Source organism: Falco punctatus, assembly GCF_963210335.1.
Source record: "Falco punctatus genome assembly, chromosome: 7".
In the NCBI taxonomy this organism is placed as follows: domain Eukaryota; kingdom Metazoa; phylum Chordata; class Aves; order Falconiformes; family Falconidae; genus Falco; species Falco punctatus.
The window spans coordinates 70,028,519-70,054,189 of NC_137587.1; the positions used below are offsets into that span (position 1 = coordinate 70,028,519).

General features: G+C 57.5%; 1 protein-coding gene and 1 long non-coding RNA gene across 5 annotated transcripts in view; one reads left to right on the forward strand and one right to left on the reverse strand.

The window, feature by feature from the left end:
• ZNF710 (zinc finger protein 710) overlaps window positions 1-25,600 on the forward strand; it is a 33,029-nt gene extending 7,429 nt beyond the window's left edge. Inside the window, exons 1-5 of one of the 4 annotated variants that reach the window (XM_080397446.1) lie at window positions 11,469-12,209; window positions 20,041-21,493; window positions 22,484-22,675; window positions 23,159-23,333; window positions 23,459-25,600. In XM_080397446.1, the coding sequence (XP_080253572.1) occupies window positions 12,157-12,209; window positions 20,041-21,493; window positions 22,484-22,675; window positions 23,159-23,333; window positions 23,459-23,631 (2,046 nt within the window). In that variant the 5' untranslated portion in view covers window positions 11,469-12,156 and the 3' untranslated portion in view covers window positions 23,632-25,600. Of the gene's footprint in view, window positions 1-11,468; window positions 12,210-12,234; window positions 12,420-16,188; window positions 19,470-20,040; window positions 21,494-22,483; window positions 22,676-23,158; window positions 23,334-23,458 lie in introns of those variants that run through there. The other 3 variants (XM_080397447.1, XM_080397449.1, XM_080397448.1) reach the window with 3 other exon arrangements.
• LOC308067890 lies at window positions 675-11,418 on the reverse strand. Its single transcript, XR_013929776.1, has 2 exons — window positions 8,491-11,418; window positions 675-3,483 (listed from the first exon to the last, which is right to left on the reverse strand). It is a non-coding gene; the product is annotated as an uncharacterized lncRNA (long non-coding RNA).
• Window positions 25,601-25,671: the final 71 nt, after the last annotated feature.

Sequence of the window (25,671 nt, forward strand, 5' to 3'; positions counted from 1 at the left end):
TTCTGTATACTTACAGGACTTTCTTGTAGTAAGAAGAAAGAGTGCAAAGTACAGCAATTATGCAGATTGTGATGAAAATGGGGACTGGGGTGGTTCAAGCAGACCCAAGTGCGAGCCCGCCCTTGGTGCTGCCAAAGCAACGGCAAAACGCCTATAGACAAAGCCAGCCTTGTAGATACATTATAAAATATTTATTAAGATGAGTAAAAAGTACAAACGTTCCCACCCTCCTCAGTCACAGCCAGTGCTTGTCCACTGCATTTTCCCTCGTATCAGCTGGTGAGCTCTTTCCGAGCACATCACACCAGGTGGGCATTTCGTTCCCCCCAGTGCCCACCTCCCTGCCCAGGTTTGCCTGGCATCTGCTCCAGCTTCAGGAGCAAAACGTCTGCAGGGCATCACGCGGGGCCAGCTCCAGGCATGTCAGCCTGTGCCCGTGCCCAACAGTCCAGCCAGTGTGACACGCTCCAGACAGCGGTGCCAAACTCTGTCCTTTGAACTCCATTTAAAAATCCAATAAATAAAAACAGGCAGCTCTTGTGTGAAATTTCAGCCTCCACTTGGAGTTAGGACTGCTGGGTGAACCCTCACCACATGATAATGTAGACGAAAACATACGTGCAATAAGCGGACATTTCTTTTTAACTTGGCCGTGTAAACCCAACAGAAGTATGCAGTTAGTGCAACGTTCTCCAAACCGGCAAGAACCTTTGCCTTCTCCCACAAGAAAAGCCATGGTTTTAAAAGCCATCTGCCATGCAGAAAACCCAATGCTTTCATGATTTGTAGGCGGCTGGGGGCAAGCACCTCAATCCAATCTCTTGGGCTACACACCCCACCCTTGGTGAGAACATGCAGACCCCTGCACCCAGCGCCCCAGGACCCCACTGCTGGATGCATCATCCCCTGGAGCTGCGGGAGAGCAGAGGTGTCACTGGGGACTGCTCTTCCCTCCAGTCGCGGCTGCTCTCATCCGATGTGTTCCAGGACTCAGATTTCAAAATCTAAATTTCTGCTCCCCTGAAGTCACGAGGAACGTGAGGGACGTTGGTTGTGGAGTCTTTTGTGCAGGGAGCCTTTCTGCAGAGATCACTCCTGTAGGTTCCTCACTGATGTGTCTGAAGTGGAATGAAAAAGTAGCTCAGCTTAAAGGAAAAAAAAAATAATCCCCAAACTTCACTCTCTCATAGATTCTCAAATAGTCTGAAATTACATATACAGCCTTTATTTTCTGAAGCACACGTCCTGTATCTGCCGTACATTCATTATCCTTCGTTAGGGCACACGCAGTGCCTCTTGGCTTGAAGACGTGTTTTCCATATCAGTCACTCTGACTTCACTGGCTTGAATTTTACCTGTCACTGTTTCAGACTTTTCATCTGTGTCAGGTTAGGTTCCGTGCTGGAGGATTTTTTATTTTTCCCTTTAATGACAAAGTTTGGTATTTTGAAACAGACTCTCTGTGTTCTGGTGGTGCTGCTGCTCGGGGCTGGGGGATTTGGGACAAACCACTGTCCCTGGCCCCAGGCACGGTGTGTGGAGGGCAGGTGGTGGATGGGGCCGGTGTGCATGCAGCGGTGCTTGGAAACCTGTTTGCTGAGCTTTGAGAAAATGAAAGCAATGCGGGGCATCAGCCACATGCCCAACTGAACCTCTAATGTGCACAGCCGTGGTTAGAAGCAGAAACATCCTTGGTATGGCCAGGGATGCAGGTAGACACCTGGATGCTGCTGGGTACCAGCCTGAATCTCTAATGCGCACAGCCATGGTTAGAAGCAGAAACATCCTCGGTATGGCCAGGGATGCAGGTGGGCACCTGGATGCTGCTGGGTACCAGTGGGTCAGCACCATCGGCTGCAGTGGCCCTGTTGGGCCAGGACAAGGTTTCTGCTACAGCAGCCCTCGGCACCCGTGACGCTGTGGCTGTTGGTTGTCACTGTGTGCTTGCTGTCCCCCATGGTGGGCATGTGGCAGCAGGCGTGGTGGTGGGGATGGAGCTGGATGCCCCAGGGCTGGGCAAGGATCTCAGCCCCAGTGCTGTGGATGGCTGTCTGACTCCTGCCCCACCTCTCACCCTGTGTCCCCTGTTTGGGAGTCACTGGAGACCCTCTGTGGTGAGGGTGCCCAGAGCCACAGCTGCTGGGGCCAGCAGGGCTCAGGGCGGAGGGGCACTTGGGGGGGGGCTTTATTTCGCTGACTCTCCTCTGGCCCCCCATGGGTTTGCACCCTGAAGCGCAGTTCGGAGGAGGACTGGGTGATCCGGAGAGGCATCCTGGGACAGGGCAGGGGCAGCAGCACCCGCAGCCTGCGCAGCCCCAGCCACGGCTCTGGGTCTCCATGGCTGCTGGAGAGCCTCGGGACATGGCAGTGCTGGGTTAATGGTTGGACTTCATGATCTTGAAAGTTTTTCCAACCTAAATGATTCTATGACTGTGGGAGGACAGCAGATGCAGCTGGCTTTGGTCCGTCCCCTAAAACCTGGGGGAGATGAGGCACCCGTGGCTGGAGGGGGTGGATGCTCACACGACGCCAGAGCAGGGACGGCTGCCTGCACGCTTGCTGCCCGCACCAGGGCCTCTCCCGAGGAGAAGGGCAGCAATACGGGGCAGAGCAGGGAATGCCACAAAGCTGGGCAGAGCGGCCCATGTGTCCTGGGTGGTGTGGCTGTTCCCCTGTCCCACAAATCTGACTTCATTGTGTGTGCCCCATCGGCAGATTTCCTCCCGGATGCCTGCGGCCATCATTCACCCCACCTGGCCAGCACTGCTGGGGATGCTGTATTTTCCGTATCTGCCTTAGCACAATTGATTCCTTGGGTCAGCCACGAGCTCGGATTTCATAAACTGCTACCAACGGGGACCCTCCGTCTGGTACCTCCTGCTCCATCCACCCTGAACCACGCTTTCCAAGCACTAGTCTTTCTGAATGGCTCAGCTGCTCAGAAAAGGATCTGAAACGTTTTTCACCTTGTCAGCCTGCAAGTAATGTGGCATTTGCAGCTGAGCAGTCAGGTTTGCTCCTAAAATGGTGTAACATGTCCAATAGCGTTGTTATCGGAGGAATCCGAAGTGGGATGCTCTGAGGGCCCAGCATAGGGCCTGGCACAGGTGGGAGGGGGTCCAGAAGCCCCCCAGCACTTGCCCCTACCCATATCTCTGCCGCCTCCTCTCACCTGCAGGCTATAGGAAATGGCACTCGATGTGTTTGTTATTCAAATTTCTACCCCCACGGCTGGTGTCACCTGTGAGTTCTGCCGGGGAGATTTTGTGTGTTGGGCGTCATTCCTTGAGGCATTTTGCTGGGAGACCCTGTGTTCCTCAATGCTGGTTTGGCTGTACTTCTCGCAAAGGCTTCCCGGGGATCTTTTTCCCTTCACTAGGAGCAAACCGCAGTCAGTGGTGCTGTGCTCAGGGAAGTCCGGACAGCTCGCAGGGGCCAGTGGGGTTGGCAGCAGTTTTCTCCAAAGCAGAACAGCCTGAAAGCCTGAAGTTCATGGAGGAGACAAAGAGTGAAATATCCCCTCACCCGGCAACTCCTCACCCTCTCCCTCAAGGAGCCTCTGTGCCAGCTCTGCTTATCAAAAATAGTGAGTTTCAGAGCCTCTGATGAGTTTTGTATGTGAAAGATTATCTGGTCGAGTATTAATTAACACGCTTAAATTAGATCCCCTTGACTATGATGATCATATTACTCGACCCAGCAGAGGTGACAGCAGATGCGGTGAGCATTGCGGTACGAAGCAGCCCCAGCTGGCCGGGCACGTGGTGCAGCCGCTGGCACTGCTGCCCCATCCAGCGTCTGTCCTGGTGCTGCACAGTGGTGTGGCACCGGCAGCAGAGCTCAGCCGATACCCGGCCACCATGGGCACAGCATCCCTGTGGGAGGAGGTCCAGCCCTGGCAAGGCTCTGGGACCCCCATGTCTGCAGCCCCAGGAGTGGCTGGTTGAGAAGCAGAGAGGTTTGTGTGTCCGTACTGGAGGTTGTGCTGTGGTTGTGTCCGTGCTCGCCCCAGTGCCATCGGTCACCCTCTCCCCCTGCCCCGCAGTGAGAGGGGTACCGTCTGCCTGGGCACAGGGCACGGGGGGAGCGTTTCCCAGCTGGCCATTGCTCAGCACATGGGAAGACTGAACTTGTCAGCAAAATCACGTGCAGTCCAGAGAGTTCACCTTCCTCCCAGCCTTTAACTCTCTGACTGGAAATTTCTGGCTGCTGTGAATGGATCTGGGCAGTCCCAATGTCCCCATTTCTCCATTCCTGCAGCCCAGCACAGGATGAAGCCCGGGGGGGAAGGGGGCAGCCAGACCCAACAGCAGCCATCCTGCGGGCAACGCTGCCTGCGCATGGGCAAGCTCCAGACACGGGAATATAAAAAATACATTACAATTGTTCCCAAGAATAAGAGCAGCGAGTGTCTTCCTGCTGGGGGGGGGGGGTGTCTTCCCTCAGTCCTCACACCCCGAGAGGCTGTTTCAGAACCCATCGAGTAACTCTGCTCCCTCTGGGATGACACACATCCCACATTTATAACATTGTGGTTGGTTTTCCCCTTTTACAACCAGCCAGCCGGGTTATACCTAGAAGGGATACTTGAGCTCCTAGTTGCCTGTCAGTTCCTCTGACCCCCAGCCACTTTTATTGCCCTGCTTTGAGGTCCCCGCAGTTTATGATTAACCCCTGGCACCGGAGGATGCTGAGCAGGAGCAATGCTGAGCAGCTGTGGTACAGGCTTACATGCAGGGAGGTCGTCTTCTGTCTGCTGCGGACACTCACCTGCAGCCTGGGCTGCTTCGCTGTCAGCCAGCCTTGCAATTCCCGGTCCAGCTCGCTGCCTGTGGGAGCACGGCACGCCTGCTGCCTCTTGCTCCGTTTCCCTCTGTCCCCAGGGGACCCCACTGTCCTGGTGGGCTCTATCTTCAGTATTTTCTTCTCACTGCGTTTTTACTCCCTCTTTGTCTCATGTTACAATGCCTCCCTCCTTACAGTTTTGGGTCATCTTCGTGTCTGAGGGTCTGTTTAACCCCCACCCACTGCTGAAGATGCTGAACAACATGGGACGGTACTGGGGCTGCAGATCCACGGTAAAATCCCTGTCAGGCCGCTCTCCTGGCAGGGGTGTCTGCTGTTGCTTCTGTCTGCTGAGGGGTTTGGGGGTTGCAGGGCGAAGGGGGCTGCAGTGGGCACTGGCCCACCCTTCACCCTCTCTGCTCCCCGCAGTGCCTGGCCCAGAATCGAGCCCTCAGGTTTGTATCTGTCACAGCCATCCCTCATCTTTCTTTGCAGGGTTTGGGTTTTGACCTAAATCTCTGGTGCCGGTTGCTTTTCATGGCAACACTTGTTTCTACAGATTTGTTTTCTCTGTGTATTTGCTCCATGGCTTTTCCTAGGGACGGCATGGTGGCTTTTCATCTGGGAGACCTGATGGTGAGGACAGTCCTTCCCAGAGCCGCTCAGTGCAGAATTTAATTTACTTTTTTACATATCTGCATGTGTGATTACTGGGAGAGGTATTTTTAAAAGTAGCTCGGCGTCTCTTTCAGGGAGTTAGCAAAGAGCAGATTTATTTTCTGCTATGCTGAGAATTAACTCCCCTTTCTTCCTCTTCCCTCTGCCCCCGCTGGAAAGAGAGAGAATGCAGAAAAGAAGAAAGGATTTACATTGTGGTGGTGATTGGCACAGGCTGTGAATGAGAGGTCATTTCATCTGGCTGTTTCTTTTCAAGCGCTCTTTTTTTCATGCACACTGTATTCAGGCTGGGAGCATTCTTTCTTTTCAAAGCTTCTCTGTCTGTCTCTCTCTTCCCCCTCCTTTATTTTTCACCCCTTTTCTTTACTTTTGCTGTCTTTTCATTCTGTTTTTCTCCACCCCCTTGGGGCTCCATTTTTTCTTTCCTTTTTCCTCTATTCAGTTCCTTTTTTCTTCTCGCATCTTTTCTGAATAGCTCTTCTATTTTCGGAGAGGAAAGGGAGTATGTCGAAGAGAAGTCGTTGCAGCAAGGAGGAACTTGAAAGTCTTTCTTTCCTTGTTTATTTCACTCAAAAGCAAAAATTGTTTTCCAAGGGAGAGCGAGGTTTCTGTGCGGAGCCTTTGAAGCAAGGCTGGGACGGCAGCAGGGCTGGCCAGGGTGGGATTTCTCCCTGCTCCTCGCCACACCACAAACACCCTTGGTCCCAAACTGCTGACAAACACCCAGAGCCCCACAGAGGATGGGGAGGTCGGTGGGTCAGTGCTCTTTCAGCTGGGCTGTGGGTGAGGAGGGGGCCAGGCAGGAGCAGCCCCTCTCCCTGGGGTCCATCCCAGCTCACCCCCAGCCACCGCTTGCCCCACACCTTCGCACACCAGTTACTTGTATGTAATCGCTGGTGCTGGTGGTCCTGTGCAAGTGAACGGCAGCATTTTAAGACATGATGTGACAACAAGCTCTGAAAGCAAGATCCCAAGAGCTCTGTGCTGTGGCGTGTGTCCCTGCACGGCGCTGGGGAGGAGGCAGGTGGGGTGGGACGGAGGGGCCATGTCTGCGTCGTTTTGAAGGGGGAACATTGCGCTTGCACGAGCAGCCCATGGGACAACGTGAGAGAGGGGCCAGGTCCCCAGGGACGGGGTGTCCACTGGCCAAGGAGAGTCACTGTGCTCAGGTCTGATAGACTTGGGGATTTGGGGTGCCGGAGTTCTGTGGGTTTGGGCCCTTCTGTGGCAGAAGAGCAGGAAGGGTCTTGGACACATCCACAAGGCCACAGTGGTTCCAGTCGGGTCTAAGGGAGATGCCCTGGCTCGGCAGGAGGAGCCTGGTCCCCCAGCCGCTGCTCCCCAGGTGCCATCAGAGCTCTGCTAGCAGCTCTGTTGTCTTGCTTCAAGAAGAGCTTCTAGGCAGAAGGGCTGATAAATCAGGCTTCAAGATTGATCTGTTTGGTCTTCAAAAGAAGAGATGTTGTGCCACGTGGCACAGGAGGAGATCTTCAAGGAGGGCAGCTGGGGGGGGAGCAGTGAGAGTCCCCCTCCCTGAGCGCTCCCAGCCCGAGTGCTGGCGCAGGCATTAACCCTCAGCAGGCTGCGGTGCGGCTTTGGCTGCTCCAGGACCAAAGGTTTCACAATCCCTTGGCAGAAGCAGAGCGCTGGCTCCAGCATTTCCTTTGGCTCAGTGCAGGGAAAGCACTCACGTTAACAAACCTGCCCTGATGGGCTCCTCACAGTGCTGCTACCACAAAACGGGGGTCCCCTGGCAGTGACCCTGTGCTGCCAAAAATCAGACCCAGCCCCCCGCCCCCCGGCTCCTTCCATTCATCCCCCAGACCCCGGAGGAGCCTGGGTGGCTCTAATCCTTCCTTCACCCCCATGGCCAAAGTGATGCAGTTAGGACTCTGATTTTCAGGAAGCATCTTTTGCCTGTTAATTTTAGTCTCCCTTGATTGCTTTGAAGTGAAGTAGAAGTTGGGGGCTGATCTGGGACACACGAACAGGCACTGGACTGGAGCCACCAGCTTTCACATTGGCTGTGTCAGAGGGGCTGGAGGACGGGGCCGCCAGGTCCCGCTATGGAAAGCGAGGCAGGGAGCGCAGGAGTGTACCCGGGCTGCTCCTCTCCTGCTAGAACAGCGGTTCTGGGCGAATGGTGTGCACAGGGAAAATCCAGCAGAGCAGGGACTCCTCGCAGTGCAGCCCCGACGGCAAGGTGCCGGCCGGTGAGCCCAGCGGGCAGCTCTGGAGGGGGATCTGCTGCCTGATCCTGAGGGTCTTGCGGTGTGAGAGGAGAATTCTGCCTCCCCTTTGTTTGAAGGGCTTTGGAGGAAGGTTGGAAGGGCCTTGCCGAAGCACGGGGACTTCTATCATCCTCTGGCCAGGGGCACATGGCAGGTCAGGCATGGGCAGGGGTCCTGAGCCGTGTGGGTGGGCTGCAGGAGTGGGAGTGGAGCCGGTGGCACGGCGGTTAATGAAGTAGATTATTTTTTAAAAGTGAGATTCAAATAATTGTAACCCTGAGATAGAGAAGACATTGGAGGAGATGAAAAGGGAGAGAGAAAGAAAGGAAGCAAAGGACAGAGGTTTGGAATAGAGAGGGAGATTAGGAGATAGATGAAAGAGAAAGGAGAAAGATAAGAGGGAGAGAGGGGACAGATCTCCAGCGCGAGATGGGTGTTGCCAGGGAAACGGGAAGAATGAGGGAGCGACAGAGGGATGGAGGAGCGGAGGATGCTGGGGGCGGGGAGCAACGGAGGGATGGAGGCTCGGTCTCGGTCTCGGGTGGAGGAGGAAAGTGTATTCTCAGCAGAAAGGGAAGCAGGAGCGGGACGTCCCGGGTCAGCGTGGGTGCCTGTCTGCTGGGAAGCCACGAGAGCATTTAGGATCGTGGCTCCATCCCTCTGTGGTGAACGGCTGCAGCATCTGCTGCTGCTCACAGACTGACCCCTCTCACCCTGAGTTTCCATCAGCTGAAACATTTCTTGCCCACGGCAGGGTGGCTTTCCTCAGAAACAGGATGTCACACTGTGCCCATACCTAGTTCAGCACGTGAATCTTCTTCTGGAGGGCTGGAGGGAGCTGGGAGAGGGTCCGACCCGGGAGGGAGCGCCCTTGCCCATGCTTGGCCTCGATATTTATATTCCACTTCCAGATGCAGTTGCTGCATTTCAAAGATAAAAAAGGTAGTGTGTGATGGTGAGGCCAAGAGGGCAGAGCAGCAACCTGCTCACAGGGGAGGACGGGCACTAAGGTGCTGTGCCGTGCCATGCCATGCTGTGCTGTGCCAGCGAGGAGTGCCAGCCCAGCTGCCACGTGTGCCTGCACTGGGCTGGGCTGGTGCTCAGTGGGCAGGGACAGCCGAGCATCCCCCTGCCTCGCCAGCAGCAGGATGGTGGTTCCCAGCGCTGCCACCCTCCTCACTGAGCAGAGTGGTGCCCGATTCCTGTCCCATGGAGCAAAGGTTCCCCCATGGAAATCACGTGCCAGGTTGGGATAAATCCTGGTGTCCTTCATTGCGGTTGCAGGCAGCTCCCGCAGCCAGAGGCGGGCCAGGAAAAGAGACGATGTGCTTGAAAGCTAGGCACTGCAGATGTCGCTTTAAAGCCCAGAGGCAGTTTTGTGCTCAGCTTCAGCTTTGGCTAGTCCTGGGAAGGTCCCAACGGCACCGGCTGCTCCTGCATCCCTGGGCTGGCAATGGGGAGAGGGGAACCAGGCAGCTTCATGCTCCGTACACACTTATTCTGCAGAAACAGTCATCTCCAGTTATTGATAAAACATTCCTTTTCCCCTTCCAGTCAGAGTTTGCCAATAACCTCGTGGCTTCAAAGAGGTGAACATTTACTTCCCACCAATGAACACAATGGTTGGGGTAAGAATCGTTAGAAGAAATATCAACAGAGCAGTCAAGGGAAGGTTTAACGTGATCTGACAAAGCGGGTGCTGCTCCTTTCCCAACACGTTGTCTGTTGTACAGACCAGAAGTTGTCATTTTCCCTAACTTGTTTTTCCACCTAATCTTACTAAAAAATGTTATCTACATCATGCTGCAAATTGTAGGTTGTGTCTTTTTTTTTTAAATCAAACCCCCCAAAGAGAGAAATTCCTCCACCCAGAACCACTTCACGTGATACACGTGATATCATGCACTTCTTCCATGTCGGAAAGTATATCCAAGGCTGACGGGAGCAGTTCTGCTTTCTAATCAACTTATTATAAGTAGGAGGGTTTTCCTTTTTTCTAGAGCAGTCATTAACAAAAGTTTTCCTTAAAGAGTGGAGTTAGATAGGATCTACTGTGGAGACACAATGCATTTAAGAATTGTTTTGATTCCTTTCAAAATGCAGAATTTATTTGGTAGCAACAACCCAGCACCACGCATCCTCTTTCCCGTTCCTCAGAACTTTGGCTCATTATTTGTAGCCCAGTTTATCTGCGTTGGATGTCGGCTGTGAGGCAAGAAATGATGTTTTTTTGGTTCTGCTGCTGCCAGCACAGAGCCAGGGTTGGTGTGTGCCCCCCATGTCCCACAGCTCCTGGCCTTGACCAGCCCCGGTGACAGGAGCTTGTGCAGCCAGACAGATGTTTGAGCCCAGCTGCTGTGTCGGATGCACTGTCCTGTGCAGGGAAGCTGTGGCTTCATCCTTTCCTTGCCCAGCCCCAGCTCAGTGTTTAGTGAAACCAAGATGAACTTGTAAATCCTCAGGGTTGGTGCAGGACAGATGCTCTGGATCAGTTTTATGAATAATTTTAGTGGTGATTTTCAGGAAAAAAAATATTTTTCTGTTTAGAATTTTTGTTGGTGCTTTGAGTAGCTTTATGTGAAACCCACGAGAAAGATGAAAGACTGATTTTTTCCTTTATTAAATTTAAATGAAAGCTTCTTTTAAGAAAGGAAGAAAAATAAAATCAAAGGTATTCTCACAAATATTACAGAACTGTTGATCAGCCTGTTTAAAAGTATTGAAAAGCTTTAACACCTCCTCCCCCCACCTTATCGGATCTCCACTCCGATAAGATCACTCCCATGTGCCCAACTTCACCAGGTCATTTTTAGCCCCAATTTATGCTCAGACTTGACTCCAGCACTCCTGGAGCTTTGCACAGCACCTCTGCCACGCTGTCTGCAGGGCAGCCTGCAGCAGGGCAGGGTGGCTGGGGGGGATCACACAAAGGGTTCTGCAATGGGGGTCCCGCACCCTCCCAGCCCTGACAGCACCTCTTGCAGGGTGGGAGCCCTAGGTGTATGAGGTGCAGCTCCTGCAGCCCCAGGTACTTGCCGCTGCACAGGTTTAAAGCTGAGGAGCTTATTTAGGGCAACTGCTCTCGATTGCATTGCTCAGGTTGCACCACTGAGTTTCTTTCTGCTGGGAACAAGTCCTAGAGGCCCTCCTGGATTGCTGCTGGGTTTGTCACACAGCCTGTAATGCCAAATACAGGTGCGAAGGTGAGTTAGATGAGATAAGCTGCTGCTGGTACCAGCTGGGCCCTGGCACCCGCTCATGTGTCGGCACTTACTCTCTGATGGAGCAGAGATAACATGGGGCAGTGGCTGGTAGCAAGGAGGGGTGTTGTGTTCTGGGCAAGGAAGGGTCACTGTTCCTCAGAAAGGCTGTGAAAGGTAAATCTCAAACATTTTTGGTTTGCCCTTGACTCCCTTTCTTGCAGGAAGGGTTGGGTGAAGGTTGGTGGTTGCACTACTCACCCTGCTGCCTCTGGGGCTGATGTAAAGGAATGGGAGAGAGGGGTGATTGAGGAGGAGCCGAATGGAAAACAAGGGGCTTTGCAATAGCTGACTCCTCAGCAGGGGGTACAAGCACTGCGTGAGTCGGGAGCTGTGGACCCTTGCTGCGCACCTTTGGTGGGACTTCAGCCAGGATGGCGCCTTGTGGAAGCGGCTGGTCCTTTTACTCTGCTTGCTCCTGTCAGACCTAAGATATTGCAGGCAAACCTTGTTTGTGTGCACAGGTGAGGTTTTCATGAACCAGACATAATTTTATTTTTTTTTTTTTTAGGCTCAGGATTACCAAGAGTCTCATTTCCAGAGCTGCTGCATTGGCGTCTGTTGTGGCTCAGCTGCACCAGGCACTGGTGGAGGGGATGCTGGTGTGAGACAGGGGAGCCGCTTGGGAGCGGCTGGGTGAAACCAAGGGAGTTAAAACAGCAAAGGAAAGAGAAATGTGTCCAGAGATGGATGGTTCTTAGTCTAGTGCGGTAGCTGGGAAATCTGGAATCCAGCTAGAAATGCAGCGGTGGATGAAGAGGCTGTTGGGCTACAGGAGGGGGCCTGTCTGCTGTAAGAGGCCCCATGTGAGAGATGAGGGGTTAAAGATGAAGGAAGAGAGGTAAATAGAAGTAAAATTCACATAAGGAAGTGAAAGCTATTTTTTAGAAAATCCAACTATTTTAAGTGCTTAAAGACCAGGAGGTGAGTGTGGAGGAGGTGGCCGGGGCTGGGGCGGGCAGGAGCCGCAGGGATATGCCGGGGCAGAGCCTGACTCTTCCCAGCTGTGTTGAAAAAGACAGGAGGAGAAGAGAGATTGCAGCGAGACAAAAACCTCCCAGGAGTGGGAGGAGAAATGCTGAAAGAAACCCGAATTTCACAACCCCCAGAGGAGCAGGGACAGGAGCCACTGCTGCCGGCCCTGGGTGCGACCTTCCCACGAGCGCCGGAGCAGGGAGCCCAGCGGCGGCCGGGGGACACGGATGAGGGGGACCAGGAGCGCGGCACGTGCGGCTGTCGGAGGGGATGCCAACGAGTGCGTTTGTGTAACTCCATGTGCGGGAGGGGGGCAGGTGGGCGAGTGTCTCCATCGGCAAACAAGCTGGAGAGCACCTAAACCTCGACCAAGGGGTTTGCTCTGAGCCCAGAGGAGGGTTCAGTTCCCAGCTACGGTGCGCGGGCAGGGACGGCAGAGGCTGAGCGAAAACCGGTGAGGTACAGCCATGGTTGGGATCTGGGGAGGAAGGCAAGTTGGTCTTGTGTCCCTACTGAGATCAATATTAAGATAAGTTTGATTTATTGTCTCTTTTTCTGATCTGAGCGGTGGGACAGAGGGATGAGCTGAACACCCAACGCAGTAGTTGGCAAAGGGGATTAGGAAAGCCGGCGTGAAGAGGTGTAAAGGTACAGACAGAGCAGAGCTGTGGGAGAACAGACCCGCTCCCCAGCAGTGTCTGGCACGGCACCTGGCAGAAGGGCCTGTCCCCTCAGGCTGGGGACAGGGAGCCAGGGAAGCTGCAGAAATTGTGATACCACAAAACCAGGAGTATTTAAAAAATTGGTACCCGCAGCAGGGCTGGGACTCCAGCCCGCAGCACTACCATGCTTGTGCCTTTTTACAGCGATACTCTCAACTCTTCCTCAAAAATGGATCTCGGCACTGTGTGTAGCGAAAGAAATACGGACTTTGCTCCCGGAGAAGGGACAACTGAAGGGCAGGATGGGGTGAGCACAGACAGAAGTGCCTTGCCAGAGCTGCTCCATTGCTGCTGGGTATTGGCAAGGCACGGGTGTGCTCAGAAAAGAAATTTGGAGAAATCAGTGTAGTAGCAGACTTCTGCATAGAATATTTTTTTCCCTGAAAAGTTGTGAATTTGTTGAAAAATGGGGTGATGAAATTTGTCATTGCTGGTGCGGTTGTTTGTTGGCAACCAAGGAGAGATGGAATGGGAAAAGGCTTAAAAGGCAAGCGGCTCACACCTGGTACAGAGCCACATGATGGGAGGGAGAAATAACAGGGTCACAACGAGAAGTCTGCAACATAGCTCCTGCACAAGTGTCTTCCACCATCCAAGGGGAGCAGGACACTGCCAGCCAGTGTGGCACAGAGCTTTCCACCAAATCCAGCTGTGGAATGATTAGTAGCTACTGAAAAGTTCGTTCAATTTGTGCGTATGGAAAAGAAAGGCAGATCTTGGATTGTGTGAGAAACTCAATTGCAGAAAGAGAGGCTAGTGGAGGAGCATGTGGAGCGGTGGGCATGAAGGCGGGAGAAGAGGTGTTTCAGGGACTGGGGTGGGAAGCGGTGGGGGCATCGGTTTAATGTTCAGCTTGGCATCATTCACTCTTCATGGGGTGGATGATGGGGGAAAGTGGGATTTGCCTGGCTCCTCCTCTTACCCTCAACCTGCCATCTTGCCTCTTGGGTGGCATGCCCAAAGCCCACCTCCCCCTCGGGCAGAGGAGCCGGTGTGTCATGCTCTCTGCCCAGGGTTTGCTTATTTATTAGCGGCACTATCAAGGCAGTGCAGCCCTTTGTAGACTATTAGTCTCCTTTTCCACAGAGAGATGGAGTTTACTTGTTAAAGCATCCCTACAGCTCCTAGTGCTGGAGCAACACTGGGACTGTTGCTTTGCCAGGATGGGCTGCCAGAATCCTGTCTGTGTCGTCCTGCCTGCCGGTCTTCCCGGTGTGCCCGGTGCTGCAGCTCCCAAATGCCCAGCCCTGGAGGGATGTCTTTGCAAGGGCTCAGCTGGTGGCATTTTATCAGTACCAGGAGGGACAGTGCATTAATGTTTGTTTTCCTTCCCGCTGCCCCTTCTTGTGCAGCTGAGGTGGGTCAGGGCTGAGCGGGTGCTGCTGGAGCAAGTTCCCTCCGCTGCGCTGCCCTGGTCATATGCCTGGGAGGGGGAAAGCAGCAGCAGCGGTCCCCAGCCCTCAGCTCTCCCAGCAGCCTGGTCACTGCCCTGTCAGGGCTGTGGAAGGCTCCTGCATGGGGATCTCTCTGGCACTTCTCAGGGGGCTGAGATCTCTGGCTGGGGTTTGGATTCAGGCATGCAGGCGCTGCGTGAGCCTCTGCCCAGTGCCTGGATGCTCTGTGCTTCGGCCCCAGGCTTGCATCACCTTGCTTCACCTGGGAGCGATTGCCTCACATGGGACTGGCTGTGGCAGGTCTGTGCTCGGTCTGGCACTGGACCTGAGGCCCCCTGGGGCCACTGCTTTGGCTTCTTGATCAAGATTACAAGCGGCTCCCTGGAGAGCGGAGGTTTGGGCAGCGCTTTGCACCCTCAGGGGTGTCAGGGTGTTTCCTGGGGGAGTTGAAATACATGACCTAACCGTACTTCCCAGAGTGTTGGGAAACAGCGTTTCCAGCCCACTCTGCAAGATCCGAGAAGGGTGAACAGGGAAGTGAGAGTGAGAAGTGAAACAAAAGCATCTGTCCTGTTCCCCACTTCTCTCCCTGCAGTGTTTGTGCAGCTGCAGCTCTGCGAGCTGTTGTGGCCTCGCTCTCTTGAATAGCAAAGCTTCGTTTCTCATGTACCAGGGCTCACGCATTCGATAGAGAGAAGTGCAAAGAGTGATTTGTGTAACACAAGGCTCTTATTTTCATGCTGAGGGCCCAGAGGAGCAGAGTTCGTCCCCTTTCTCAGAGTGCCTCGGAGCGGGAATGCACAATTTGCTTTCTTCTAAAAGCCTCTGGTTTAGGGTGGTTGTTCTTAAAACATCAGTGCTGGTCTTGGGAGGGTGTGTGAGTGTGTCATTCTTTCAGCTTCTGTGTCTTGTGGTGCTCGTACTTGGGGACAGAGGCCTCGAGCTGTGCTGGGGAGTTCAGCTGACCCCTCTGTAGCGCTGAAGGCTTAGAGGGAATAGTTGGGTCCCATCTCGTGTCCCTTCTCCCCTCTCCTGTCCCTGAGGCTGCCAGCTGGCTGCGGGGCTGGCCAGGTCTGTGTTGCCCTTGCTTTGCCCTTGCATGGCACTTAGTGGCACATGCCAGGAGGAGCAGGATCCGGCGGTGCCCCCCCTGCCCCAGGAGCTGGGGTAACAACCCGCCACTGCGGGCATCTGGGTGTTTCTTATCCTGTGTAAGCGGCTGCCAAGAAATCCTTGGGAAAAGCGAGATCTTGACTGGAAGAAACATCCAGTGCATGTGGAAATGGAAACTGCGCCCCAAACCAAGGAGGAAAGCAAAATCCAAAACCAAGTCAGGTGGCCTTCCCTGCTTCCCAGCCTCCTCCAGCTCCTCTCGCCAGGGCAGAGTGAAGGCACCCCAGCTCCCCTCTCTAGGCTGAGACCCCAGGGAGCAGGCTCTTGGTTTCAGCTTCCTCAGTTCCAGCAAGGATTCCATTTGCAGACCCCCAAAGGCAGTGGTGCTGCTCACCTTGGCCACCCCAGAGCCCTGGCTCTGCACTGCCTGTCGTCTGAGCCCCTGGCAGGCACCCATGGGGGCTGGCAGGGCAGGGTGGGCACGCTGCCGGCTGGGGAAGCGGGAGCTGGGAAGTGGGAATTCTCTCCAGCCCTTGCAGGCTGGCAGGGATGGTGGTGCGGGGGTGCGTTGTGTTGGGCTGTTTTCCCTGGCAGCTCTGCTCCCCGCAGGGATGCTCCACGGGGCAGCGGTGGCTGAGCCCGGGTTGGGGGCACAGGAGGAGGAGGATGACAATCTGCCCTTGCACCACAGCTGCCCGGGCGATGGGCTGCGGGATCGGTCAGCCCGAGCCCCCCGGGGGCCTCCCCGGGAAGGGGGTCCTGGCTGGCGAGGGGTGGCCGCGGGACCGGGCTGTGCGTGCCAGCAGCCACCTCCCTGCCTGCTCCCTCTTCCTCTGCTGCTTTCTCCCCATCCTTCCTCCCACCCCTCCTCCTCCTCCTCCTCCTCCTCCTCCTCCCACCGCCGCCCGCCCTCCCCCGCTCCTCGCTTTGTTTCGCTGCCTCCGCACTCCCCTTCCCACCTCTCCTCCCCATCCTCTTCCTTCTCCCCCCCCCATCCTCCTCCATCTCCTCTCTACCCGTTCTGCGCCGGGGGCTGGGGGTGCGAGGTCCAGAAGCCGCCCCCCTTGTCTCCCCTCCATTTCTGGCTGCCCCCCCCAGGCCCAGTCTCTGGTCGCTGGCTCTGCACAGCCTGTCTCCCTCCTGGCGCTCCCTGGGAAGGGATGCCCAGGCAGGCAGGGATGCTCGGCTGGGACCTTCCTCCTGCTCAGGCAAGGGCCGTGGCCGGAGGGTGCTGGAGCCCCTGGCTGCATGCAGGGTAGAGACAGTTGGAGCTTGGGGACAGCGGCATCACCGTGGGTACCAGAGCCCACTGCCCATCTCCTGACCCTGAGCATCCCCTCTGCTCTGGCAGGCCACATGCTGAGCTGTGGGGTGGGTGACCCTGACCCTGTGGCTGGATCCAGCAGCACACGGGGGGGATGCAAAGGAAGGACCTGAACCCCGGGTGCTGATCCTGCAGGCAGCAGATCCCGCGTAGTCAGTGTCTCTCCCCTTCTCCGGCCCTTCCTCTTCTCATGCCAGTTCTTCTCCCCTTCCCCATCACTTCCCCTTCCCCAGAGGGATGTGTGCACTGTGGCCCGGTGCTTTGGTGAGCACAGAGGCGGTGTGAGGGGACGCGCAGGCCACACTCATGGGGGCTGTACAGGAGCCAGCAGGAGCAGGCAGCTGCCTGTGGCTTTGCCTGCAGTGGAGAGGCTGATGTGCTCCGGTCAGCACTTCTTGTCCCTGCAGCCCGTACCTGGCCTGGCTGGTGGGACACAGCATGGAAGCCATGTGGGTGCCACAGTGAGAACCATGGGGACGATAACCTGATAAAGCAGGGGTTTTCCGCTTGGAGAGAGCGGTTATTTAGCCCAGGATGGCTTCTCGCGCCGTGCAGGTGCTCCTGGGACCGCAACATAATCTGGTTTAGAGTTTATTCCTGTTTTACCTCCCCCATAGGATTTCTCTTTGTTGTATCTGCAGAAATAATTATATTTAGGAGAACATTCCTCACCGCAGGAGGAAGCAGCGGCCTCCTCGCTTTCATCTGGTGGCGGCTCTCCAAGCGCCTCCCTGCCCATCCTCGCCGGCCGCCCCAGGGCTGTGGGGGAGGCTGCTGGGGGCCCGATGCTGCACCCTGTCGATGGGGGTCCTGGGTTGGCTCAGCCTGGGAGCGTCGGGCACCACTGCTCCAGGCTCTGCATCCCTCCAGGACCCTGCCCCAGCCTCTCTGGGGTGGGTACAGGGCTGTCGGGGCCCCTGGGCACAAGCGAGCTGAACATGAGCATGTTCTTGAAGTGTTTTCTAATCCTTACAAAACTAAACAGATAAACTACCCTCCAGCTGAAGGGAGTGTTTTGGCAGCCTGTGCGTCTTTCCCCAGTTCACCAGCGGGTGCCTGCCTGCACCGTTACATCTCTCTGTCACTGTTTTGCTTTGTCTGCTGGTCTTCTCTCCCTGTTTCCCAGCCTGAATAGCCAAGGAACCTGCAGATGCTGACCGGAGGGATCTGGGTATGGGTAACAAAACAGCATTCCCGAGGCATGGTGGTGCCTGCCCCACGCTCCTCTGTGCAGCAGCTTCTCTGTTGTTTTGCTATCCCAGATTCCCAGGTTTGTTTATGGCAGCAATTCCTCAGATTGCTGGCCTGCCGCCCCTGGGCTCTCCAGACAGGGCTGGTGCTGGTGGGACGGGTGCAGGCTCCGTCTGCCCGGTGTGGAACACTGACTTCAGAAGGGCTCGTGGAACTGTGCCCCGCTCTCCGGGCTGGTGGGTCCCTGGAGACCACCAGGACACAGGGAGCTTGTGGGTCTGGCACGAGTTTGTCCCAGGCTCAAGAGCAGGACTGCCATCCCCAGGGTGCCCCACACCTGGTGCTGCTGCAGACCCAGCACCCGTGGCCCAGCAGCTGCTGGGTGAGGCCAGCGGTGACCGCTTGTAGGCACGATGTGAGCGTCGGGTTTTCTGCTTGTTTGACTTTTGCCGCTGAAACTGTAGCCCCTGTGAGTCTGCTGTGGTCCCACAGGTGATATCGCTGGCGTTGCTGTTATCTCCTGGTGCACTGCCCTAGGCAGACGTACCCTCCTCGCTTCTCCACTGCAGGCAGCTTGTCCTTCCAGTCAAAGCTGGGTGTGCCTATGTGACCTTCCAGGTCTGTACTTCCCAGCCTGGCCGGCACAGTGTGTTGCTCCCACATGAGCTCCACAGTAACCAGCAACAGATGCAGTGAACAGCAGCACTGGAGTGGCTCCTTGTGCTGCCTCTCCGGTCGGCTCTGGCACGCCTCTGCCAGCCACCCACCTCAGCTGCTGGAGGTTCTGCATCGCTCACAGGTCCGGGCGGCTGCCTTGCGCCCCGCAGCCACCTCTGTGACCTCATCTGTGCTCTCGTCCTTCTCCTTGTGGTCTCCCTTCATGTCTGTCAGGTTTATTTGCTCGGGGGATCTTGTGGTGCCAGCACGCAGTGTGGCAGTACACTCCTCCCCACGCAAGTGAGCATCGCTCTGTGTGTCATCCCCGAGCAGTGATCGGACTTCCTTCCTGAAATGGGATGGAATAGTTAAATAGCACGAGGTTGGGACTGGAGTCCTGCAGGATCCTGTCATGAGCTCTCCCAGAGGGCGGTGGGGATATGTCTCTGGGTCCCAAGTGTCTGAGTGGGGATAAATCGGTTGTGGTCCATTTGTCATGTGCCCCAGGGTGGCATTAGTGTTGGGTCATCCTGCTCTGACCTGCCCATGTCCTGAACCTCTTCCCTGTGTAACTTGGGCACCGTGTGCTGGCACGGGCACAGACGCTCGTGGGGCACCTTGGGCGGGGGGGCGGTGGTACATGGGAGAAGACTCAGACTTTCTCAGCTTTAGGGGGCATTGGCTGCTGCTCTGTTTGCACTAGGAGGACTGTGGCTTTTGCCGGGATTTTAACTGACTCCGTAGCCCCCTTCTGAGAAGTGACTTCGTAACCCTGAGCAGGCTGTGCTGGTCAGTAGTGCTGCAGGGGGAGGGAGGCAGGAAAAAGGGAAACAAGCCACTTATAAAACCTGACGAAATACTGCTGGAGCCTGGCGTGCTTGTTGCTGGGACAAAAGGGCGCTGCTGAAAGGCGTTAATAAAAGCAAAGGGGAGAGGAGGCGCTTGCCATGGCAATGAGGGGGCTGTGAGACCAGAGGGGTGGGCCAGGCAGGGAAGGTGAAGCTGGAGCCTGGCTGTCACAGGGCTGAGTGGGTCGGAGCAGCAAGGGGGTTCGCAGGGCACCAGTGCTGTCTGCCTCGGGCCAGCGCACCCAGACCCGACCTGCCTCCCACGCTGCAGTGATGCTTGGACCCCCGCAGGTGAGCCACCGGCCGAGCCAAGCGGAGCCTCTAACATGTGCCTCACTTGGGCTTGTGAGCATGGCAGCTTGACCACTTTTCTACGTGCTCCCAATGAGAAAGGTTTGAGGTTTGGTTCCTCGAGCTCCCTGTGCCCTTTGCTGCTGCTTCTCCCTCCCCCAAGGAGCACAGAGTGCCATGTTCAGCTTTCTTGACTGCTCCTGCAAGCTGCATGGGTGCCTGTCCCTGGGAGTCACTGCCACGGAGCTCTGGGGCATGCGAGGAGCCAGACCTCAGTCTTGGGGTTCAATAGTGCAGACAGAAGTGTTGACAGCGGATGCAGAGCCATCCCCCCCTTCATCCTGGCTCCCTGATCCACCAGCAACTGAGATCACCATGGCCGCGCTGCTCCACACCCTGGGGTGCTGGCGACCCATGCTGGCAACACCTGTGTTGGTCTGGGGGTCACTGGGGATGGTGATAAGGAAATGGGTGACAGCTGAACGAGTCCCTTGTGGAGTGGTGTCCCCAGCAGCTGTGTGGTGGCAGGGGTGCCAGGGGGGCTAACAGCCATCTCTCTCTCCCTCCCCAGCCATGACAGCGTAGGCAGGCGGCGAGAGATGGATCGCTTCACTGAGTGCGGGACCCAGACGGACGCGGTGGTGGTGCTGTCCCTGGCGCAGGCTGCGGTTCTGGGCTTGGTGTCTGAGAATGAGCTGCTTGGGGCCACAGTCAGCCCCTCGGGCTTCTTCCCGGGGCTGGGAGGGGAGCTGCCGGACACTGCTGCGGTGGAGCCTGGGGAGCCGGAGGGTGAGTGCCGGCTGGAGGGTGAGGGGCAGGCGCCAGGGGATGGGCAGGACGAGGATGCCTTGGAGGCAGAGTCTTCCCTGGAGAAGCATGCCCGGAGGAGAAAGAGGCCTCCGGTGAGGCTGGTGCCCAAGGTCAAGTGTGAGAAGGCAGAGGTGGAGGATGACGTGCTGTATGAAGTGTCCATCCCTGGGGACGAAGAGGGCGAGCAGCAGCGCAGCCACCAGTCCGACCTCCAGGACCCCAGCCAGGAGCAGACGGTGCAGAGCAGCGCCATGAAGATGATTGACCTCGGCACCTTTGGCAGGAAACCCCGGCGCCTGCGGCACCTGCGCCGGCACGCACACCAGGAGCTGGAGGGCACCGAGCGTCACCTCAGGAGCACTGGTGCAGCGGATGGTGCCACCGCGGGGGACCTGCGGACTGAGTGCTCCTTTGAGGCAGGCGCCCCATCCCCCAGCGAGGCAGAAGCCCCTGCACCAGCATCCCCCGAGCAGGTGAAGAGCGAGCAGGGCTTCGCCTGGCAGGAGCCAGGGGAGCTGGAGGCGGAGGCGACTGGTGCCACCAGCGAGCGCAACAAGAAGGCACAGCTGGACCGACTGGACATCAACGTGCAGATCGATGACTCCTACCTGGTGGAAGCTGGGGACCGCCAGAAGCGCTGGCAGTGCCGCATGTGTGAGAAGTCCTACACCTCCAAGTACAACCTCGTGACCCACATCCTGGGCCACAACGGCATCAAGCCCCACTCCTGCCCCCACTGCAACAAGCTCTTCAAGCAGCCCAGTCACCTGCAGACCCACCTGCTGACCCACCAGGGCACGCGGCCCCACAAGTGTGAGGTGTGCAGCAAGGCTTTCACCCAGACCAGCCACCTGAAGCGGCACATGCTGCTCCACACCGACATCAAGCCCTACAGCTGCCGCTTCTGCGGCCGGGGCTTCGCCTACCCCAGCGAGCTGAAGGCACACGAGGTGAAGCATGAGAGCGGCCGCTGCCATGTCTGTGTGGAGTGCGGGCTGGACTTCTCCACGCTCACCCAGCTGAAGCGGCACCTCTCCACGCACCAGGGCCCCACGCTGTACCAGTGCTTGGAGTGCAGCAAGTCCTTCCACTACCGCAGCCAGCTGCAGAACCACATGCTGAAGCACCAGAACGTCCGGCCTTTCGTCTGCACCGAGTGTGGGATGGAGTTCAGCCAGATCCACCACCTCAAGCAGCACTCCCTCACGCACAAGGTAGGGGCCGGGGCATCCATGGGATGCTGCCCTTGCCATGCCTGGAGGAGATGTGCCAGCTCTGGATGTGGGTGTTGGGGGAGAGGGGTGTCCTGGTGCCCCAGAGTCCTGACCAGCCCTGGGAGACGGGTGGTGCAGGTGGGCAGAGGTGGTTGGCATTTGCTAGGGGTCATTAATTAGCAGTGAAAATGCATCGTTACGGGCAGGGTCTCCAAGGCTGTCCAGCCTCCTTTCTTCCTGGAGGTTGCCACCCTCAGGGAGGGGGTCCTCAGACCTGCTGCTGTAGCAGGATGACTTGGGGGACCCTGGCCACATGCTGCCACAGCCCCTCCCGGCGGGCTGTGAAAGAGGGGTTTGCCCTTTCTCAGGGAGTTCTTTCAAGGGGGAGCAGTTGGCCTGAGCAGGAGAGCGGAGCAGGGTCTCGCAGCTCTGCTTAGAGCGGGTCTGGCCACGCTCCCTGCAGCCCACCTCCCACACGCTGCTGGGCTCGGGCAGGGCTCTCGAACATACCCCACGCCAAGTCTGCTGCCGTCCGGCAGCCGTGCTCCCCAGCCAGCTCCTACCCATGGGCGTTCCTTTGTGGAGCTGCTCTCGCTCCAGTGGCACTGACCCGATACCGGTTTTTCCAAGTGTAAATGCATTTCCAGGGTGGGTGAGATGACGGTGTCTGGGGGTGAGGCAGGATCCTGCCCACTGCAGGACCCAGCAGGGGAAATTACCACACACCCCCGGGGCAGCGCAGGGATGGCCCCAGGCTCTTGGTAGTGCCCACTCTGTGCTCGCAGAAGGAGCGGGGAGCAGGAAGGGTTCAGCTCAGTTCACCCATGCCCCTTGAGGAGCGCAGGTCCCTGCGCTGCACTGTGGCCAGCACTGCTCCTGCCGGGTCTGTTGGGAGGCCCCGAGCGCTGTGTGCTGGCCCCCGCCGCTGCAGGCAGAGCCCTGCCTGCCGCTGCTCTGCCCTCTGCCCACGGCTGTCCTGACGCCTTGCAGGGTGTGAAGGAGTTCAAGTGCGAGGTGTGCGGGCGGGAGTTCACCCTGCAAGCCAACATGAAGCGGCACATGCTGATCCACACCAGCGTCCGTCCCTACCAGTGTCACATCTGCTTCAAGACGTTTGTGCAGAAGCAGACGCTCAAGACCCACATGATTGTGCACTCACCGGTGAAGCCGTTCAAATGCAAGGTACCGTCAGGGATGCGGGGGGGGGATTTGGCAGATCTGGGAAAGGGGTTAGCACAGGTCCTGGTGCCCTGTGCTCCCGCAGAAACCTGGCCGGGCTGGGTTGAGTCCTCGGTCACAGGAAAGCAGTTTTGTGATGCCTCCCTCTGTTCGCTCAGGCAAACAGCTCGTCCGGACGCATTGCTCAGAGCTGCGCGGCGGGGAGCAGCTGCTGCGGGCAGGGCATGGGCGCCGCTAGTAGGGAAGGACAGTTCTCTCTGATCAGTGCTGGAGCTTCCAGCGACACCAGCACAGCATCCCTGAGGCCTCCCACCGCAGAGGGGGAGGAGGGAGGCAGCCCCCATACCCTTGGAAGTTGCTGGGAGCAGTGGGGGGGACCCCGGGGGAAGGTCTGCTCTGAAAAGCCCTACAGCTGCACCGGCTGATTCCCTTTGCCGGGGGCGGCAGCGGGAGAGCCCTCGCTGACCCCAGGAACGCTGCCCGCAGGTCTGCGGGAAGTCCTTCAACCGCATGTACAACCTGCTGGGCCACATGCACCTGCATGCGGGGAGCAAGCCCTTCAAGTGTCCCTACTGCTCCAGCAAGTTCAACCTGAAGGGCAACCTGAGCCGGCACATGAAGGTCAAGCACGGGGTGATGGACATCAGCCTGGACAGCCAAGGTAGGTGGCTCCAGCAGACCTGGAGCTCCCGGGGAGCTTTGGGCTCCACATGGGAGCTGCCTGTGGAGTGACAGAGGTGCTGTTGGACCTGGACCTTCATCAGTTGTCCCTGTGCTGAATCCTAGATCCCATGATGGACCTGGCCGGGGCTGACCACGCCGAGCTGGATGGGCAGCAGGAGATGGATGACTTCGAAGAGGAGAACTCTTATGGCTACGGGGGGGTGGGCAACCCTCCGGATGAGCATGCCCTGACTGAGCAGGCCATGAAGGAGATGGCATACTACAACATGTTGTAGCCGAGGCTGGAGGAGGCTGGTGGGGGCCTGCGTGAACTTTGCGTGGTAAGAGGAGCTGCTGCCGGGGGGCTGCGGCACCCAGCCAGACCTGCAGCACCGCCCCCGGAGAGGAGGGGGGGCTCCAGCTGAGCTTGGTGAAGGAGAAAAGAGGGATGTCCAGAAACCTTTGCTGGGGTGAAGGCGGGAGCAGAAGCTGGAGGTGGCACAGAGCAGCCGTCGCTGCCTGCCATGGGCATGCTGGGCTCCAGGCTGCTGCCAGACCCTTGCAGAGCCTCAGTGGAGCTCTCGCCATCGCTGGGGTCCTTCCCTCTGGACCCCTTCCACCACCCCTGGAGAGGGAGCACGGAGCTATGCGCCGGCTGCCTGCAGCTCTCCTGCCCGGCACTGAGCTCCCCTGGCTCCACTCCTGCCCGCCCGCCTGCCCCACCACGCGGTGGCACGTCAGGACCTTGCCCCTGTCTTCGCCCTCCCCTGCACTTCAGTGTCCGGGGCACTTGAAGCTGCGGGCAGGGGAAGGCACGTCCCAGAAGATGATGAGCATTACTAATTATTCTACCTCCTGGGTCCTCCCCCACGGCTGTGCTGGGGCTGCAGCCCGGCCAGCCCCCTGCTCCCCCCAAGCGCCCCGTGGGGCAGAAGCCCCTCAGCCCGCGGGAGGAGGTGGGTTTGCGTTTCTCACCCTTCCCAGTCTCCCAGGCAGGCGAGAGCTGTCCCGCTTGCTCTGGCACCGGCTGCAAGCTGGCACGGGCGAAGCTGTGGCAGCCTGCGTGAGGCCACGGGGCACATACAAAACAGAATATTTTCTTACAAACTAATGGCAAAGCTCAGAGGAAGCAGCAGCTCTGGGTATAGAGCAACTGTAGCGAGCTGTGTATTTAAAGGAAGGCAAACCCTGCTCAACTTGAGCAAATGATGGTATTTTGAAAGTAATTTATTTTTTTCAGATGTGCCGCGTGGTTGGATTTATCTTTTCACCGAGTTATTTCCTTCAACCAATGTGCTTTGTAAACCTGTGTAACGTGTGTGGTCTGTGCGCAGGGAGCGGTGATGCTGTGCGGGGGGGAAGGGGTTGAGGACCAGAGCAGGGTCCCACCACCCGTGGGGCAGCCAAGCACTAACGAACCACAGCCACTCTCTGTGCTGCCAGTGCCCCCTCCTTGACATCCTCCCACCCCCCACCCCCCAGGCTGCTTTGGGGCTCAGGAAAAGGCTTTGGCAGGCAGTGATGTGGGTTTGCACCCTCTGCTCCCAGGGTGCTGTGCTGGGGGGGAGAAAGTAGCTGGGGCAGCAGTGGGTCTGGGACCACCACCCTGGCTCTCCTCCCTCCCTGCTGTGGGGCAGGGGGTGGGCAGCTCCCACAGCATCACTCCCCACACGTGCCCGGTGCCAGGCGGGCACCAGTACCCCCTGGGAGGCTGCAGCAAGCCCAGGACCTGGGGTCCACTGGCACAGGGTCTGGGACAGCGCAGGTCCCACCATGCTCCCCAGGGCAGGGCACATCTACCCCATCCCCAAAAGCCCCAGGCTGGCTCTGGGGGGGTGGCACCACTCAGCCCTCCGTGCCCCCAGCACCAACTTTCCTTTCCTCTAGCCTCGGGGCAGGATGGAGCTGGCTGCAGTGTGCCAGCCCAGGCCCCCTCCTGCCCTGCAGCAGTGCTGCCCCCTCCCCACAGCCCCCACACACGCTACCTCAGTCCCATTACCAAAAAGCTGCGACGCATGTCCCCCCCCATGCCAGGCGAGGCCGAGCCCAGGGGACCTTCACCACTGCCAGGAGGCAGCTGTGGGATAAGGTGGGGGGGTGGGGGGTCTCGTGCCAGCAGCCCCTCATGCTGGCGTGCCCCCCCCCCCATACACAGAGCATTCAGCCACCCCTTGTGCAAAGCCCTACTGTGTTTTGGTTGGGTTTTTTTATCTCCTTGGTTTGAAGAGTTGTTTAGCAATAATTCTAATAAATGCATATTCTTTAGCTGCTGGCTGCCTCCTGTGGCTGCCCCCCCCCCCCCCCCCCCCCCCCCACGCCACGAGAGCCGTGCCACC